General features: G+C 45.2%; 1 protein-coding gene across 1 annotated transcript in view; it reads left to right on the top strand.

Annotated features, from left to right (window-relative positions):
• CCDC69 (coiled-coil domain containing 69) overlaps positions 1–18,949 on the top strand; it is a 47,934-nt gene extending 28,985 nt beyond the window's left edge. The window contains exons 4-10 of the mRNA XM_036847295.1: positions 2,959–3,065; positions 3,570–3,657; positions 13,414–13,487; positions 14,401–14,502; positions 14,988–15,107; positions 16,068–16,165; positions 16,852–18,949. Coding sequence (XP_036703190.1) covers positions 2,959–3,065; positions 3,570–3,657; positions 13,414–13,487; positions 14,401–14,502; positions 14,988–15,107; positions 16,068–16,165; positions 16,852–17,029 — 767 coding nt within the window. The 3' untranslated portion in view covers positions 17,030–18,949. The remainder of the gene's footprint in view (positions 1–2,958; positions 3,066–3,569; positions 3,658–13,413; positions 13,488–14,400; positions 14,503–14,987; positions 15,108–16,067; positions 16,166–16,851) is intronic.
• The last annotated feature ends 634 nt before the right edge of the window (positions 18,950–19,583 follow it).

The raw sequence follows: 19,583 nt of genomic DNA, 5'->3' as shown, positions 1-19,583 counted from the left end.
CTGACATCTATGAGATTTCCTACTTTATAATCAGCAGACATGATATGGCTATTTAATTATCTCACAAGATTTTACTTAGGTTACATTAATAGCAGTATCATGTCTAAAATCAGGGAGGTGATAGTTCTTCCCTGTTCCCGACTATTGATACCACACCTGGAGTGCTGAGTTTATTTCTGGAAAATACATTTTCAGAGGAATCCAGAAAAACTGGAGAGAGTACAGTGGAGAAAGATGAGGCTGGTGAGGAATCTGGAAACCATGTCTTGAAGGAACAGTTAAAGAAACAGAGGATGTTGCAATAAAACACAACAGTTCTCTCCAAGTAACTGAAATGCCCTCATGGAGAAGAAAGATGAGGCTTGTTCAGTGACCCAGAGATCAGTACTAGGGCCCAATGTAGCAGAAACAGGCTGGCAGAATTCAGTTCAGTCTCAAAGGATTTTTTGTGCAGTTGTTGGTTTAACATCATCAGAGATACTTCGTAATAGGACAAGCTCTCCATCTCTGAAAGTGTTTCATTACCACCTGGAGGCTGTCAGGGATATTGTAGATGAAGTTCAAGTACCAGATAAGCAACTGGGTCAGAATTCAGAGGTTCTCCAATCTGAATGTACATAAGAATTACCTGGGGGGGGATTTTCAAAAGTACAGATTCTGGGGCCTCACCACAGACCACTAAATAAGGATCTCTGGGAGTGGGGCTGAAGACTCTGCATTGTTAGTGATGATACATCTTTTTAATAAGCTTCTCCCCAGTTGGGGCCAGTCTGGTACTGCTGACCAACGTTTGGGACCCCGAGCCAAATGATTTATGAGAGCTGATCATGACCTCAGACTTCCTATCTGATGGACTGACCACAGCCTCTTTCCTCACATTTCTCGTCATATCTTGTCCCCAACCTGGCCTATGAAGTTCTGTAGTAATATTACTACTACATTTACTTTTATTTATTTATTTATGGCTGCGTTAGGTCTTCATTGCTGCTCGTGGGCTTTCTCTAGTTGCGACGAGCGGGGGCTACTCTTCGTTGCAGTGAGCTGGCTTCTCATTGCAATGGCCTCTCTTGTTGCAGAGCACGGGCTCTAGGCGCGCGCAGGCTTCAGTAGTTGTGGCATGTGGGCTCAGTAGTTGTGGCGCACACGGGCTTAGTTGCTCCGCGGCATGTGGGATCTTCCCGGACCAGGGATCGAACCCGTGTCCCCTACATTGGCAGGAGGATTTTTAACCACTGTGCCACCAGGGAAGTCCCTATTACTACTACATTTATAATAAAGCTAACAATGCTAGTATTAGCCTCCAATGCTTGTCATGAGCACCGAGGAATATTTAGAGAACATTTAGTGAACAATGAAGAAGAGTACTTATTGAGTACCTCCAAATGCCTGGCAATACACTTAGTGCTTTTTAAAATTCATTCATATGTTGTGTTTTTTAGATTCTACATATAAGTGGTAACATACAGTATTGGTCTTTCTCTGAGTTAGTGCACTAAGCATAATACCCTCTAGGTCCATCCAGGTTGTTGCAAATGGCAGAATTTCATTCTTTTTTATGGCTGAGTAATACTCCTTTAGATGTATATACTGCATCTACTTTATCCATTCATATGTTGATGGACACTTAGGTTGCTTTCATGTGTTGGCTATTGTACACTTAACTGCTTTTTATGCATAAGCTGGTAGAACAAGGTGGTAGTTCAGAATGTTTGCTGTCCTTTATCCCGATTGTGAACTGGGTAATCTTGGGCAGGTTACATGGTTTCTTTGTCCCTCAGTTCCCTCATCTGTGACATGGGGATAATCATAGTGCCCACCACTCTGGGTGGTTGTGAAGATTCAGTGAGTAATACCTGTGAGATACTTGGAACAGAGCTGGGCATGTTTCTGAGCATGGTAAGATCTCTTTATTCTTTACCTGCTGTTGTTATTTTTATCGCCATTGTTTTCTGACTTAATCATCTCAATAGCCCCATGAGGTAGGTATTATCATTATCCTGATTTAACGTATTGGGTAATTGAGGCTCCGAGAGGGTGGGTCCCTGCCTTAGGTGAGACCCAGAGCCTGTTGGACTCAGAGTGGCATCACCAGGGCTGTTTTGGGGTTTCCCTGTTTGCGTCTTCTCACTGTTCACAGCAGCCTCTCTGCCCCCCGCTTCGGGGGATGCTGAAGGTGAGGGGTCACACACTCAGACACAGGGCCCAGCAGGTAAAGTGTGTGACCAAGTGGCCCCTTACACGCGTCCTCTGTGAGGAGAGGTAAGGACAGTGGCAAACGGCAGAGCCACATCCTGGGTGGAGGGGAAGGCAGCTGCCCCTCAGCCCAGCTCCTGTTTGACACTAAGGCACACATCGCCACTTCTTTGGCTTTTTCAAGATAAGTTGGAAATCTGTCTTACTAAGTAAAATCTGCCCAGTTATTAAGCATCAGCCACTATTTGTTTTTAATTTAGATATTGGGTAGAGCAGCGGTCCCCAACCTTTTTCGTACCAGGGACCGTTTTCGTGGAAGACAATTTTTCCAAGAATTGGGGCGTGGGTGGGGGAGGGATGGTTTCGGGATGACTCAAGCGCATTACTTTTATTGTGCACTTTATTTCTATTATTATTACATCAGCTCCATCTCAGATCATCAGGCATTAGATCCCGGGGGTTGGGGACCCCTGGGGTAGAGCAAATAGCACCTTTATGGGCTGAACGTGTCCCGTGAGTTACCGGCTCTGCTATAGATCCCAGGGGCAAAACGAGACCCCTGGCTCCTGCACTTCATGAAGGAGGGTCTCCAAAGCCAGGGAGATTGAAGGGGCTGCCTCTGGAGGTTGATCCCCTCCCCCAACTGAGACCATTCTTGAGGAGGAGACAGGCTCCCCACCCCTTAGCTTGAGGCTCATACACCCTCCCTGCTGGGCCCGGCCCCAACCTCTGCTCTGTGATTTTTTTTTCCTCCCTCACCTACAGCCACAGCTGCCCATCTCTGTGCATCTGAGGAGGCCGAGCAGCACCAGAAGTCTGTCACCAGAATTCTCCAGCAGCACGAAGAGGACAAGAAGAAATGGGCACAGAAGGTAAGTCCCAGCCCATCTCTTTTCCTCCTGCTCTGCTAACCATGTTAACTCCCAGAGTGAGGCCATCTTTTGGTTTCATTGTTGGTGTAAGTATCTCTTACTTGTTTTGCCAGGAAGAGAGTCCTTTATCTGTTGAACAAATATTTGTAACTGCTGGCCTATAATTCATTATATTCATTCTATGCAATGAAAGGTGGGGAAACACTAACATAATAAAGGGTTCCCTGCCTTCAGTGGCATCAGGATTAGAAGATTCCAAAACCCCTTTCCACCTGGTAAATCTCTGGGAGCCCCGTTCTAAGCCCTAAAGAGGGCAAAGTCAGCCACACCTGCTGTGTCCTGGAGGCCTTGTGCCCTCTCTGGGCACATGTCATTCCCATCACTCAGATCAGCGGGTAGAACTCTGATCACCAACCTCGAAAAGGCTGCAGTGTCGGTGAGTGAATAAGCGAGGCTGCCCTGAACCTACTCAATCTCAACCTGCTCCGGACCCTCCACCCCCAGGTGGAGAAGGAGAGGGAACTAGAGCTTGGAGAGAAACTGACTGAACAGCGAAGAGTCCTGGAGGCAGAGCATGCGGAGGCCCTGAGAGGTAAGGACAAGATGCACTTGGGAGGGTGTGGAACGGACTCCTGTTCCACCTGCTGAGCTCACACGGGACTCCCACTGTCCCCTCCCTCCCACCTCTGGTCTGTAAGCAGTTGGTCACTTCAGGGCTAGAATTTGCAGGGTCCTTCAACTTGTCCTTCCAGGCATGTAAACTCTGACCCCATCCTTTGTTTTACCTTAGTTGAGAGGTGTTTTTCCTTTCCATTTTAAAAGCAATTCGTATTCATTACAGGAAATTTGGAAAACCTTGACAAATAGGAGAATTTTAAAATATGTTTTCCTTCCCCACAATGATGACGGCTCTTACAATGTATGGTTAGGTTGATTATTTTTTTCAAGTAACTTTCTTTCCTTTTACATGTGATGTGCTCATCATAGAAAATTTAGAATGTATGAATTAAACAAAAAGATCTTACAGCATAATGGTTGGCTGTCAGACTCTGCAAATGGTCTCTGGGTTTGAATCCCAGCTTCACCATTTACCAGCTGTGTAACCTTAAAGAAGTTAGTTAACCCTTGTTCATAGGGTCTTTATGAGAATCAAACAATTTAATTTATAGTTAGATAGATAGATAGATGAAGGAATCTAGAACAGTCCCTGATAGTTCACAAGATACTTAGCAAGTATTTATTAGTATTTATTATTTTATTACTGAGAAAATTAAAATTGTGTGTAATTCCACCCAGAACTAATCACTGCTACCCCTCTGATATAGATCCCTTTTACTTCTTTTTTTTTTTTTAATATTTATTTTATTTATTATTATTATTTTTTTGGCTGCGTTGGGTCTTCGTTGCTGCGTGCGGGCCTTCTCTAGTTGCAGCGAGCAGGGGCTACTCTTCGTTGTGGTGCGCAGGCTTCTCATTGCGGTGGCTTCTCTTGTTGCAGAGCACAGGCTCTAGGTGCGCGGGCTTCAGTAGTTGTGGCACGAGGGCTCAGTAGTTGTGGCTCGCAGGCTCTAGAGCACAGGCTCAGTAGTTGTGGCGCACAGGTTTAGTTGCTCCACGGCATGTGGGATCTTCCCGGACCAGGGCTTGAACCCGTGTCCCCTGCATTGGCAGGCGGATTCTTAACCACTGCGCCACCAGGGAAGCCCCCTTTTACTTCTTTTGTGTGTATTTACCTAGAATATATATCTATGCACACACACACTTTGGGGGGAGGAGATAAATTGATTTTTTCACTTTGAACTGTATTAACATCTTGTCATTAAACTCCTGTAGCACAGTTTTAGTAACTACATAGCATTCCAGTGTGTACCCTTGTTCATTTAACTGAGCCCCTTTGGTTAGGCATTTCAGCAGTTTCAAACTTTTGCCATTGTTTGTAATAGCAGCAATACTTACACAGTGAACCTCATTTTGTAAAATCTTTGCCACACTCATGATTTTATCATTAGAATAACATCCTAGTAGGGTTGGTATGGCAAAGATTATATACGTATATCTTTTATTTTGGTAAAATACACATAAGATTTACCATTAGTGACATTTACTCCATTCACAGTGCCCTGCAACCATCACCACTGTCCACTTCCAGAACTCTCTCGTCCTAAAGGCAAACCCCATACCCACTAAGCAGTCACTCCCAAACTCCACCCTCACCCTTCCAACCCCCCAGCAACTACCAATCTGCTCTGAGTCTCATGGCTTTGCCACTGCGGACACTCAAGTAAATGGAATCATACAACCCCTACATCTGGCTTCCTTCACCCAGCATAACATTTCCAAGGCTCATCCATGCTGCAGTGTGCATTTGCACTCCATTCCTTTTACTCCCCCCATTTTAAAAATTACTCCATTCCTTTTTGTGGCTGAATAATATTCCATTGCCTGGGCACCCCACACTGTCTTATCCATTCATCAGTTGGTGGATACCTGGGCTGTGAACCAGCGCCACCAGTACAAGCACCTGCTTGAACACCTGCTTTCAGTTCCCCTGGGTGTACGCTTAGGAGTAGAACTGCTGGGTCACATGCTAATTCTATGCTTAACTTTTTGAGAAACCACCAAACTGTTTTCCACAGTGGCTGCACCACTTTTCAGTTCCAACAGCAATGCACAAGGATTCCAATTGCACCACATCCTTGCCAACACTTGTTAGTTTCCGTCGTTGTTGCTATTATTATTATTGCCATCCTAGTGAGTGCAAAGTAGTATCTCATAATGGTTTTGATTTGCATTTCCCTAATGACTAATTTTGCTGAGCATCTTTTCATGTGCATGTTGGCCATTTGTATAGCTTCTTTGGGGAAGGTTATCTAGATTTTTGATGCTATTGAAATTGACCTTGAAAATGTTATACCAATTTCTCTTTAATCATCAGTATTTGTATGACTTTCCCCCAGAATTATTTATCTTTTTTAAAACACAGTTAAGATTATTTTATATGCAAAATTTTATATCTTGTTCTTTTTATTTAACATTGTATCAAACATGTTTCCAAGTAATTCTGCTACTAAAATGTAAAATCTAGACCACTGCATACATGGTTTTCCTTATTTCCTGTGAGTCTAGACATATAGATTTAACTATTGTAAGTAACACTGCACTAAACGTGTTTTGCGTAAAGATGTGCCCACATTTTACATTATATCCTTAGATTCCCAGAAATGGAATAACTAGAACAGAGTTCTGAACAATTTTAAGAATCTTGAAACATATTGCAACATTAGCGCAATTTTGAAATAGAATTGAAGGCCTTGCCCTGGGAATTTGAAGGGTTGCATTTTAATACTAATACACTCCGTGAAACTGGGTCTGTCACTGGACCTTAGTTCACTTTCTATATCTCTAAAACCTACCTTGAATCTCCTTTCAGTATCTGTATCTCTAAAATCTTCCTTCCCTCCCTCTCAAGGCTATTATGGGAAAACAGCTTTCTTCTCCAAGCAGAGTATTGCTTTGATATTAATTTTAGCATTGTAAATATATTGATAAGAAAATTTTCCTACTGTAAAAACCCCAGAGGGGAAGGGACTGCCTGTCTTGAGTTCTTCCCATCAGTCAGAATTCTTTCATAGTTACTTTTAAATTGCTTGGCACCTATTAGGTGCTGCCTAAGTGTGTATTAAATGAATGACTAAAAGCACAGCATGGGGGAAGTATAACTGGGAGAGGCTAGTGGTGGTTTTTCACATTTGATAACCTTGCTGTCTTTTATTTTCTATGTTTGTTTTTATTTTTTAATTATTATACATTAAAATTGACTTTCTGATATACAGTTTCATAAACTTTAACACACATGTAGATTCGTACAACCATCACCATAATCCAATACAGAACAGTTCCATCACCCCCAAAACACCCTCTCAGGCTGCCCATTTGTATTCACATCCTCTCCCACCCCAACCCCTGGCAACCACTGGTCTGTCCTCCACCACTATGGTTTTGTCTTTTTGAGACTGTTAGAGAAACAAAATAATACAATATAATTTTTAACATTGTCTTCTTTCCCTCATCATGATGCCTTTGAGAGTCATCCAAGTGGCTGGGTGTATCAATAGTACCTTCTTTTTCATGGCTGAGTTGTGATCTAGTGTTCACTCATCCCCTTGTCCCGGGGGGGACAGGTCATTTCCACCTTGAGGCAATTATGAACAGAGCTCTTCTAAACATTTGTGTACAGGTCTCTGTGTGTTCTTAAGTTTCTTGGGTAAACACCTAGGAGTGAAATGGATATGATAAATGTATGTTCAGCTTTATGAGAAATGACTAAACTGCTTTCCTAAGGGACCATCATTTTACATTCCCATCAGCGATGGATGAGTTCCACTGTTGCTTTTCACCAACACTTGTCAATACTTTTTATTTTTTGCTGTTCTAATAAATAAGCAGTGATGACTCACTGTGGGTGTAATTTGCATTTCAGTAATGACTAATCATGTTGAACATCTCTTCTTGTGTTTATTTGCTGTCTGTATAACCTCTTTGGTAAAATGTCTGTTGAAATCCTTTGCCCATTTTAATTAGCTTGTTTGTTCTTACTGTAGAGTTTTGAGAGATCTGTATATATTCTGGATACAAGTCCTCTGTATTTGCAAATATTTTCTCCTAGTCTGTGTGGGTGTTTTGGTTTTGTTTTGTTTTTTTCTTTTTCATTCTCTTAATGGCTTTCACAAAGCAAAGCTTTTAACTTTGATAAATTCCAAGTTATTTTTTCTTTTATCAATTATGCTTTTGGTGTCATATCTAAGAACTCTTTGCTGAACTCTAGGTAACAAAGATATTCTATGTTTTCTTCCAAAAGTTATATGATTTTAAGTTTTACATTTAGGTCTGTGATCCATATAATCATGTGATTTTTCTTCTTTATACTGTCAACATGGCAGATTGCATTGATTTTTCAAATTTTGGACTTGTGTTACAAAACCCCACTTGGTCTTTTTATATATTGCTGAATTTGATTTGCTAATATTTTACTGAAGATGTTTGTGTCTATGTTCATAAGGGCTACTGGTCTGTAGTTTTTTCTTGTACCATCTGTCTGGTTTTAGTATCAGGGTAAAGCTTGCCTCGTGGAATGAGTTGGGAAATGCCCCTTCCTCTTCTATCTCTAAAAGAGATTGTATAGAGTTGGTACTATATCATTTTAAAATATTCAGTAGAATTTGTCAGAGAAACCTAAAGATTTAAACAGATACTTGACCAAAGAGGATATACAGACAGCAGATAAACACAAGAAAAGATGGGCTTGGACATTTCCTTTCCAGAAAGTATTTAAGTACAGATTTAACTTCAATAGTTAAAGGAATGTCCAGGTTATGTATTTTTTCTTGGATGAGTTTTGGAAGTTTGTAGTTTTTCAGGAATTGGTACTCTTTATCTAAGGTGTCAAGTTTATGTGCATAGGAATTGTTCATAGTGGTCCCTTAATATTGTTTTAAATATCTTCTATATCTATAATGCTATCCCCTTAAGTTTCTGTAATTGGCAATCTGTGCATTTAATTTTTTTTCTCTGTCAGTCTTGCTTGAGGTTTATCAATTTTATTAATCCTTTCCAAGAATCAGCTTTCGGTTCCATTGATTTTTTTTTTTCCTATTTTTCTATTTTCAATCTCACTGACTTCTTATTTCCTTCCTCCTGCTTGCTTGCTTTGTATCTAGTTAGCTCTTTTTTCTAGTTTCTTAAACTAGAAGTTTATTGATTTGAGAGCTATCTCCTTTTCTAACATAAGCACTTGGTGCTATAAATTTCCCCCTCAGCACTGCATTATCTGCATCCTACAAATTGATGTTTTATATTTTTATTTTTGTTCAGTTCAAAATATCTTCAAGGGAGATTACCTTGAGACTTCCTCTTTGGCTCACTGAATATTTAGAAGTGTATTTCCTTCCAAGTGTTTGGACATTTTCCAGTTCTCTTTTTGTTACTGATTTCCAGTTTGATTCCATTATGGTCAGAGAACACAGTTTATATTTCATTTCTTTTATAATATTTTACAGCTTGTTTTATGATTCAGGATATGGTCCATCTTGTGAATGTTTCATGTGCACTTGGAAAGAATGTGTATTGAGTATTTTATAAATGAATCAATTAAAACAAGTCATTGACAGTATTGTTCAGTTCTATATTCTTACTGTCTGTCTACCTTTTCTATCGAATACTGAGGAGTGTTGACATCTTCAACTGTAATTGTGTATTTGTCTATTTCTCCTTTCAGTTCTGTCAGTTTTTGCTTCATGTAATTTGAAGAACGACTGTTCATGTATAAGTATTTAAGGTTTGTTATGTCTTCCTGGAGAATGGACCCCTTTATCATGATGTAGTGTACGTCTTCATCCCTGAGAATCTTCCTTATTCTTTTTTTTTTTTTAATTTTATTTATTTTTTGGTTGTGCCAGGTCTTAGTCGCAGCAGGAGGGCTCCTTAGTTGCGGCTCACCAGCTCCTTAGTTGCAGCTCGCAGGCTCCTTAGTTGCAGCATGCATGTGGGATCTAGTTCCCTGACCAGGGATCGAACCCACATCCCCTGCAGTGGGAGGTGGATTCTTAACCACTGCGCCACCAGGGAAGTCCCGAGAATCTTCCTTATTCTTAAATGTTGCTTTTCCACTCTTACTTTTACCCTACCTATGACATATTTAACGTAGGTTTTGTAGGGACCCTGATGGTCCAATGGTTACAACTCTGCGCTTTCACTGCCGAGGGCATGGGTTTGATCCCTGGTCGGGGAACTAAGATCCTGCAAGCCTCACGGCACGGCCAAAAACAAACAAAAAAAGTAGGTGTTATATCACGTCAATAGCACCTAGTTGGGGTTTCTTTTATTTGGAGTGTTTAGGCAGTTTAATGTTGTTATTGATATGGTTGAATTTAGGTCTGTCGTTTTGGTATTTGTCTTCTGTTTGTTCTTTTTTTTCTTTTAAACAGGTTTTTTTGTTCTATGTTTATTTATTTTTATTTTATTTATGGCTGTGTTGGGTCTTCATTTCTGTGCGAGGGCTTTCCCCAGTTGTGGCAAGTGGGGGCCACTCCTCATCGCGGTGCGCGGGCCTCTCACTATCGCGGCCTCTCTTGTTGCGGAGCACAGGCTCCAGACGCGCAGGCTCAGCAATTGTGGCTCACGGGCCTAGTTGCTCCGCGGCATGTGGGATCTTCCCAGACCAGGGCTCGAACCCATGCCCCCTGCATTGGCAGGCAGATTCTCAACCACTGCGCCACCAGGGAAGCCCCTGTTCTGTTTTTTATCCTCTATTTTCCCTTCCCTGCTTTCTTTTGGAGTATCTGAACATTTTTTAGTATTCCTTTTTAACTTACCTATTCTCTTTTACTATATCTCTGTGTATGTATATATGTATGTGTATGTACGTATTAGTGATTGCTCTAAGAATTATGATATGCGTAACAGTCTACTTAGAATTAATATCTTACCAGTTCAAGTGGAATGTACAAACCTTATCATCATATAGGTCTATCATCTCCCCTTTTTGTTATACTTAATCTTATGTATTACATCTACATACACTGAATACCCCGTCAGACAATGTTATAATTTTTGCTTTTAACCATCATATTTTAAAGAGCTCAAAGGAAAAAGAATAGTCTATTACATTTACCCAGGTGTTTACCAGTTCTGTTGTTCTTCCTAAATCCCTGAAGTTTCAAGTTGCCCTCTGGTACCATTTGCCTTCTATTTAAAGAATTTCCTTGAGCAATTCTTTTAGAGCAGGTCTATTGGTGATGAATTTTTAGTGTTTCTTCATCTAGAATGTCTTTATTTCACCTTCTTTCCTGAAGGATATTTTTACTGAAGATAGTATTCTTGATTTACAGTTCTTTTATTTCAGCAGTTTTAAAATGTTCTTATGCCTTCTAGTCTCCAAGCTTTCTAATGAGACATCCACAACTCATTCAAACTTATTTCCTCTATGTAACGCACGATTTTTCTTTCTGTTCCAGATTTTTTATTAGTTTTTTTTTAACATCTTTATTGTAGTATAATTGCTTTACAATGGTGTGTTAGTTTCTGCTTTATGACAAAGTGAATCAGCTATACATATACATACATCCCCATATCTCCTCCCTCTTGCGTCTCCCTCCCACCCTCCCTATTCCACCCCTCTAGGCGGACACAAAGTACTGAGCTGATCTCCCTGTGCTATGCGGCTGCTTCCCACTAGCTACCTATTTTACATTTGGTAGTGTATATATGTCTATGCCACTCTCTCACTTTGTCCTACCTTCCCCTTCCCCCTCCCCCTCCTCAAGTCCGTTGTCTACGTCTGAGTCTTTATTCCTGTCCTGCCCCTAGGCTCTTCATAACTTTTTTTTTTTTTTTAGATTCCATATATATGTGTTAGCATACGGTATTTGTTTTTCTCTTTTTGACTTACTTCACTCTGCATGACAGTCTCTAGGTCCACCCACCTTGCTACAAATAACTCAGTTTCATTTCTTTTTATGGCTGATTATTAGTTTTTAAAAATGATATGTCTGAGTGTGGATTTCGTTGGGTTTACTTTGATGTTCAGTGAGCATCTTGAATCTGTAGGATTATGTTTTGCCAAATTTGGGAAGCATTCAACCATTCCTTCCTATAGTTTTTCTGCGCTGCATCCTTTCTGAGTCTTTGACTCAAATGTCAGATATCTGGGATTATCTTTTGGGTCCCTGAGGCTCTGTCCATTTTTTTCCAATATTTTTTCACTTTCTTTCAGATTGGGTAATTTCTATTGATCTTCAGAAGTTCACTAGCTCTTTTTTATGTCATCTCTGTTCTTCTACTGAGCCCACCAAGTGAGTTTTTTACTTCATTTTTTTGTTCTAAAATTCCCTCCTAGTTTTAATGTTTGGTTACACTTTCTAGTTTTCCATTCTTTTGAAGAGTGTTCACCCTTATTTCAGAGCATTTGTATAGTGGCTTCCTTAAAGTCCCTTAATAATTCCAACATCTGTGGCACCTCACTGTTGGCATCTGTTGAATGTCTTTTCTCAGGAGAATTGAGATTTTCCCACTTTTTGGATGCTGAGTATTTAGAAGTGCAAGCTGAGGAATTTTGGATGTGTATGCTGAGCAATTTTGTATTGCATTCTGGATATTTTGGATGTTTGAATACATCAGGTTCTGGGTCTTGTTTCAATTAAATGTACTGGTTGAGTGGTACTTTGAATTCTGGTCTTCTTGCCCAGTCTGCCTGCTACCATTTACTTTTCAGAGTCTGAAAATAGTTGTTCCATTCATTCTGTCCTGGTTTTATAGCTAAATTCAGTAGACTGCATGGAGCGTGCCTCCTCCATCTTACCTGGAAACAAACCTGTCTTGATAGGCCAATTAATTAAGCCCATAATTTATAAAAATTAAGCCTGTGGTTTTTATGTAGCTGATCTTATCAATTTTTGACAGCTCTATCACATTTATGTTACTGAACATTCTTTTCCTTGTGTCACTGCCCACTGTGACACAGGCCCCTTATATACCTGGGCCTTTGGCTGTACTACACTTTCCTGTTGTCTGTCCTATTTCCCATCCCACCCAGTGACTAGTCATTTCCCTCTTATCTTCTTTCAGCCAAGACAAGGTTGGAATTTTCCAAAAGGAACTTTGTAGAGGAGGCAGGATGAAAAATAAACTCTGTGAATTTGGAGAGTGATAAGTCCAGCTCTGCACAGCACTGCCCAGCCTGGAGAGCCCTTGCATGTCCTTTTCTCACCCCTTAGAGACAACTAGGCCAGGCTTATTTTGACCCATTTCACAATTGAGTCAACAGGAACTTTAGGTATTTCAAGTGATCTCCTCCAGGTTTCTCAGTTTTAAGGAAGCAGAATTAGGACCAGGTAGATTTCCTGGCCCCAAATCTAATGTACTTACTGTAGTTTTGTGCCATAGTTTGACAACTAATGAGTCAATGATTTTGTGATTTGGCTAACCCAACTTATAGAACATTGGCCCTGTGTATTTTCCACAGCATGCTGTGGCCTGAGATTAACAGCCTGCCGCAGATCTTTGGATCTTCCCCTCAGCCAGGTATGGGTGGCACCCACAATCTGGTAGGGTTCACAGTTCTTCCCAGGATCTCATTTGTTTCCCCTTCCATGAGCTTCTATTAAATATCTACTATAGTTCTGGTACAGCCCCAAGCCCATGAGATAGGAGGAGGAATAAAAGCATTCTCAGACTCCTGGCCCCCATGATCCCAGGGGGTCACCTGGGCTCTCTGAAGCTCATGGGGCCTGCCGGACAGCTTTAGGGTGAAGTGTCAGGGATCTGAGCTCACAGTGGTCTCCTTTCCCTCCAGTCCTCCAGGCCTCCCATGAGCAGGATAAAGAAGCCCTTACCCACTCCTTCCAGGAGGCCAAGGCGGCCCTGCAGGTGAGACGGGTTGGGCCATGTCAGTCTCTGTGATGTGGCCACCACACTATTATATTAGCTCAGGAGGACTTGGTCTGAGATAAGGGTTGGCCTGTTTTTCAAGGACCGTTGGGAGCATCTTGGAGACTTCGTGGGCCTGGTGCCACAGTGTGATTAGAGCGATGGGTGGATGCACAGGGACCTGTGGAAGCAGGAAAGGAGGTGTCCGACCCAATCTGGCTGGTCAGGGGTTTCCTAGAGGGAGTGAGATCTAAGCTGGAATCTGAGGGTGGGTTAGAATTTTTCAGATGAAGAAGGGTAGGAAGAGTGCCTTAGGTAGGAAAAAAAAAAAAAGTGTTTAAAGGCATGGCATGGAGGAAAGGGAAAAAATATAGAGTACCTGTGGAACTGAAACAAGTCCAAGATGACTGGGTATAGAGTATAAGTGGGAGATAGCTGAGGCCAGAGAGGGAGGCAAGGACCAAACGGTGGGAGTCTGTGAGCCATAGTAAGGGGGTGCACTATCCTAAAGGCAATGGGCAAGGTTCGGGTGGAAGAAATCCCTGGCAGGGGAGCAGTATGGAGACAGGAATGCACCTGGCAGCTGGAAGAGTGATGTGATGTTGGCTGAAGGAGAAGGCGTGTAGAGGGAGCAGTGAGAGAAGAGAAAGGGCAAGGACACTGAGCCTGGTTTGCAAGTATTTTGAATGCCAGACTACCACCGGCCTTGAATACCCTGACATCGTCCCCAAGGGTATGGAGAGGTGGGGCTGTGTGTTTCGAGCAGTGGTTGACGTAGCTAGAGCCTGCATTGTTGGGTAGAGCAACAGCAGACTGAAGAACCCAATACTGACCCCTCCCTGTGGGGTGGAGAAGTCCATCTCCAGACTTATGGGCCAGGGTTTCATCATCTCCATCCCACGCCCTTCTCCAGGAGACCACTGACAGACTGACCGCACAGCTGGAGGCCTTCCAGGCGAAGATGAAGAGGGTAGAGGAGTCCATCCTGAGCCAAGACTACAAGAAGCACATCCAGGTAGGCAGCAGTTCACCCGCAGCTTCTCCTTCAATCTCCAGGGAGGTCCAGGTCTGGGCAACAGGAAAGCCCAGTCCCTCTTCAAGGACAGAGCTCAGACCTGACACTCTTACCTCCACAAGGGTCTGGAAGAAACAGTGTCCCCATGTCACTGAGGGGGAAGGTAAAGTTCAGAGAGAGGCATATGGGATGGTCAAGTGCTCAAGCTCTGGACTCAGAACTAGGTGCAAAGAGCAAACCTGCCACTTAGCACAAGCGACTTGACCTCTGTGAACCACGGTTTCCTCATCCGTGATGGTGTGAGCACAACATGCACTACTGAATAGAGTAAGATAGAGCACATTAAGCACTTTCCATGGGCCAAGAGAGGGAGGTGACTTGTGAAAGTCAGAGTTGGGGGCAGAGTGGGTAGGAGGGAGGTAGCCTGTGCCCTGCTGCCCCCTCTGCCGGATGGTCTGCTGAGATCACTCTGTGTTCCTGTCTAGGAGTACGGGAGCCCCAGCCAGTTCTGGGAGCAGGAGCTGGAGAGCTTACACTTTGTCATCGAGATGAAGAACGAGCGAATCCACGAGCTAGACAAGCGGCTGATCCTCATGGAGACAGTGGTCCGTGGCTGGCAGCGGCTGGTGGGGGATGGGAGGGGGGGGCAGCTCATGCTTCTGCTTTCTGGGCATTTCCTCTGTCAAGTGTGCCCAGGGAAGGTACTTTGAGGAGGGCCCAGCCTGGTCCATACCAGCTGTGACCTGCCACCTGTGCTGGCCCTTGAGCCGCTGAGGCTGGTCTGGGTCCAACAGTGCCCCCTTGTCATCCGGGTCCTATACTTTTCTTGACTGCTTATGTTGCTGTCACTTGGGTGACACTGGGCAGGTAGCCTGGATAATCAGGAGGGGCTGGCAGATGTCACAGGTCGGGCAGGGGCTGAGGAAGAAGTCAAGGCTGAAAAAAAAAAAAGTCAGACAGATATGGAAAGCCAGAGTCAGCAAAGACAGGCCTGGGCAGTGGTGGGCATTGGGGACACAGGTGGCTTTGTCTCCAGGAGAAGGGAGGCCTTCTAGGGGGGGCAGGGGAGGCCTAGGTTCCCACCTAGGGTTGAATCCAAATGGATTATGTTACGTTGTCCTGGAAGAAGTTCCCTGTCCTCTTGTGTGGCGCACAACCTAAATTTTAAATCGGACCATCTCAGAGCTTCCCTATAAATTTTTTTCAACCATTTCTGTGGAATAGCATAACAGATACACTTACATTTTTGTACATTAGATACTTCTGACTTTTGGAGAACCAAAATACTCTTTCTCTTGTGAACTGATGGAGATTTTAAATAGTAGTGGCTCTCTTCTTTTTAAATACTCATCTGGCAAAGTGAAAAGTTGGCAGTCCTGTGTTAACGCCTTAGCTGTAGTGTTCCAAGCTGTATTGTTCCAAGTAATCTTATTGCTTCATACGAAATATACATTTGGTCTCAAGTTAATCAGTGTTTTCAGTGACCACAGATAAGAGGGAGGTGACAGCACACATTGTGTCGAGTGAGGTTGGTGGCTTTCTGAGCTCGCTCTTATCTGTCACAGAAAGAAAAAAACCTGCTGTTGGAGGAGAAGATCACCACCCTGCAGCAGGAGAACGAGGACCTCCACGCCCGAGGCCGCAACCAGGTGGCTGTGTCCAGGTAGCTGCTCCCACCCCCCTCCTCCCATCCCCACCGCTTTTTTGTGAACTTCCAGTTGGGAGAGTCTCCAAGAGGCCCTGGGAATGGATTGACGTGAGCCCCATGCCCCAGGCCTGTCTGGGGAATGCAGCTCCTCTTTGCTTTGGGGGGTAGCAAAGGGAAATCCCAAGGGACCGGCTCTGCCTGGAAACAGAAGTCACAGGGCTGATTAATATCTGTTTGTCTCCATCCTGGCTAAGTGGGCTCCATGGGAAAGCCCAATCCAGGAAGGAGGAACAGGAAGCTTAGGGTTCAAGAGGCCAAATGAATGAATGAATCAGTTGTAAGGGATCAGTAAATGAGAACTAAGATCATGTGTCAGATGTAATTTGCTGACTACACATTATCTCATCTAATCCTCGTAATTACTCTAAGAGCCAGTCCTGTTATCATTCCCATTTTACAAATTCACCAAGAGTGAATACCTTGTCCAGAGTTACGCGTCTCAGTGGTGGAGCAGATCTGAACCCAGAGCTGTCTGCCTGTGAGGGCCACGCTCCTTGGTCAACAGCCTTTTGCGGACAGGCAGACGGGGCGGTGGGCCCCCGGGGCAGGCTTCCTGGAGAAGTGGGCTGGTCGCTGCGGTCGATGGAGACCCCGAGGGGCGGTTCCCCGCCGGCAACCCCGGGCTCTGTCTGTGTCCACAGGCAGCTCTCTGAGGACCTGCTTCTCGCCCGAGAGGCCCTGGAGAAGGAGTCGCAGTTACGCCGGCAGCTCCAGCAGGAGAAGGAGGAGCTGCTGTACCGGGTCCTCGGGGCCGACGCCTCCCCCGCCTTCCCGCTGGCCTCTCTCACCCCCACTGAGGTCTCCTTCCTCGCCACATAGGGCCTGGACCGCCGGGATGCTGTGGTCACAGCTCTCTCTCGAGGACTTGGCAGAGAAAACAGCAGGGGCCTCTTGTCCCTAGGAGGGGACCAGGGCGGGAGTGAGATGGGGAGCCAGGATGTGTGCCCGGTCAGCCCTGGGGGCTTGGGCCACGTAGACTCACCCACGGGGCTTCGGAGGCCCCTCAAGTTGGCGCGGGGGACAAGCAAGAGGAGCCCTTTCCTCCCTCCCCTTCTGTCTGTTCTGTCTGGGGAGTTCTGAGGCTTTCCCCAGGGGCAGCCATGCCACATTGGTCATCTGACCAAGAGGGGACAACCCCCGGTCGTAACTTGTCAGCTTTGAAGCTAGCTCACTTCCCGCAGCCACCCCCCCAAGCCCCACTCCCACCCCGGCCTTTTCTCAGCCTCTGAACCAGTTGGGGGAACTGAACAGATGGCCCTAGTGTCCCATTCTAGGCTTGTCTGAAGTTTAGACTAGGGGCTGGGGGGCAGGGAAGAACAGGGGCCACATGCTGTGAATCAAACTGGGGAGGGTGAGTGGCTGGGAGGGGGGCACTGGATCGGGCATGGCACCGGTCCCAGGCCCAGAGTCCGGTCAGTCTAGGGGTTACCGGCAGAGCTGCTCCTCCTGGACCGGGCAAGTCTCACTGCCCGGCACTCCCGGTCCCTCAGCCTCAGTGCCATCAGGACACGGGGGCCACCTAGTGGATCTAAGTACCCTCGACAGCCAAGCTGGAACCTCATTCCTGTACTGATGAGGAAACCAAGGTGGGGAGTGGGACCCGCAGAGCCAGGACTAGGGTCTCATCTGGCATCCAGGTTTCACCTTATCGTACTTTTTATTCCTCCCCAGGCTCTGGGAGGTCATGTCTGAGACTTGGTCTTTCTCCTCCTTGCTCTGACTGCCCCCCACCCTTACCAGTCCTCTCTTTCATTCCTGCTCTCCACTTAATTCCTTCTACCACCCCTGACCCCAGGCCCATGATCCTGGCCCTCAGCCTCCCCGTCAGTGCAAAGGGGTGGCTCGAATAACTAACCCTGGCAGGCCTGTCCAGTCCTGACTGTCTGTGGATTCAAGATTCTTCTCAGGAAGTGTTGGTCTTCTGGAAACAGTAACAATCCCGCCCCTGTACAAGCATTTTAATTAAATGCTTTCATACACACCGCCCTCCTTGGTCTGCAAAAGATCCTCAAAGCAGGTTCTTACCCAGCTTTAGCAGAGAGCAAACTGAGATCACAGGAGCCAATGGGCCTTGCCTGGGGTCCCCCAGCCCCCCGGACCATCACGTAGGAAAAGTCAACTCACAGGAACTGAGGTTTCCTCCATCATCCCAGACTGCCTTCTTCATTGCCCCAGATCTGGGCTTCATCCATTTCTAGTTCTAGGGGTTCGGATGTGACTCTGTTTCTCCAGCCCTGGGCAAACAGGTTATCCAGGAGCCTTGGGGACAGCTCTGGAGTGAATCACACACATACTCCTTCCTGTAACTTTTCCCAAAGCCTGACTAGGATAGGCTAGTTCATTGGATGTTAATGGTCACAACCAAGAAAAGAATGGGTAGCCAAGTAATTTGGGAAACTCTAGGTTCACTCCAGTTAAACAGCTCTGCAAACTGCAGGATTTCTCAGAGCCTTTAATATGCTAACATGCACTGCAAACTCCCAAGGAGGAAGCAAAGTGTCCAGCATCTCCTAGACATCTTTGACCAAGTTTCTCCCCCAACCTGAGCACTTCAGGCTGCAGAATGCACTTTAGAAAACATCGTTCTAATTGAGAGAGTTGAGGGCTGGAGAAGGGGCAGGTCGTGGGAAGTGGGGTTTCCCTCATGTAGCCCGTGGTGGTTGTGAGGAGGTGAACTGTGGTCCTACCCTCACCCTGGGGCAGGCAAGCTATGGAAAGTAAAAAACATGCGATACTGCATTGATTTGGCCTCTGTTTTTCTGGGAGAGGGCGGAGGTGGGTCCTTACTCAAGGCCTCTGCTAGGGGCAGGGATCCTTGAGAAGTAAGTCCTGGGGCCTGGGGGGACTCACCAGCAGTTCTGGGCTCCTCCTCAGGTACTGGGGCCCCACAGGCCCTGGCTTTGCCCAGGCTTGGTATGGGGCCTGGGCTTGGTGTAAAGGCTGGCTTAAAGGCTGGCTGTCAGAATAGGGCGAGGCTTGGAGTGAGGCCGTGAGGCTGAAACAAGAGGTGAAAGCAGTGATGGGCTGGCAGAGTGCAGGGGGTGAACGTGAAGGTTCTTTCTGCTCTGCAAGGGGCACCTCCTTGGCATCAAAACCACCAAGGTTCATACGATTACCTACCCCTGCTTCTACCTATTGCTCTACACCTGGCTGCCAGGGAGCGGGGGAACACAAGGACACGGGTGGTAGCTGTCCCTGGGCCCTGAAGGTTCATGGCCTGGCAGGTGTCAATGCCAGCGTCCCCGGCCCAGGTCTCTTCCACATATAGGGTGTTCCCCGCATCCTACCTGGCTTTCCTGGCGTACCTGTCCACATCGCCATGGGCCTGCTCACTGACATCGGGGGGTGGACCCAGCTGCAGGGACAAAAATAC

The sequence above is a fragment of the Balaenoptera musculus genome, chromosome 3 (assembly GCF_009873245.2).
Source record: "Balaenoptera musculus isolate JJ_BM4_2016_0621 chromosome 3, mBalMus1.pri.v3, whole genome shotgun sequence".
NCBI classification, from domain to species: Eukaryota; Metazoa; Chordata; class Mammalia; order Artiodactyla; family Balaenopteridae; genus Balaenoptera; species Balaenoptera musculus.
The sequence above is the reverse complement of the archived record's forward strand: the minus strand, read 5'-3'. Positions and strand labels throughout refer to the sequence as shown.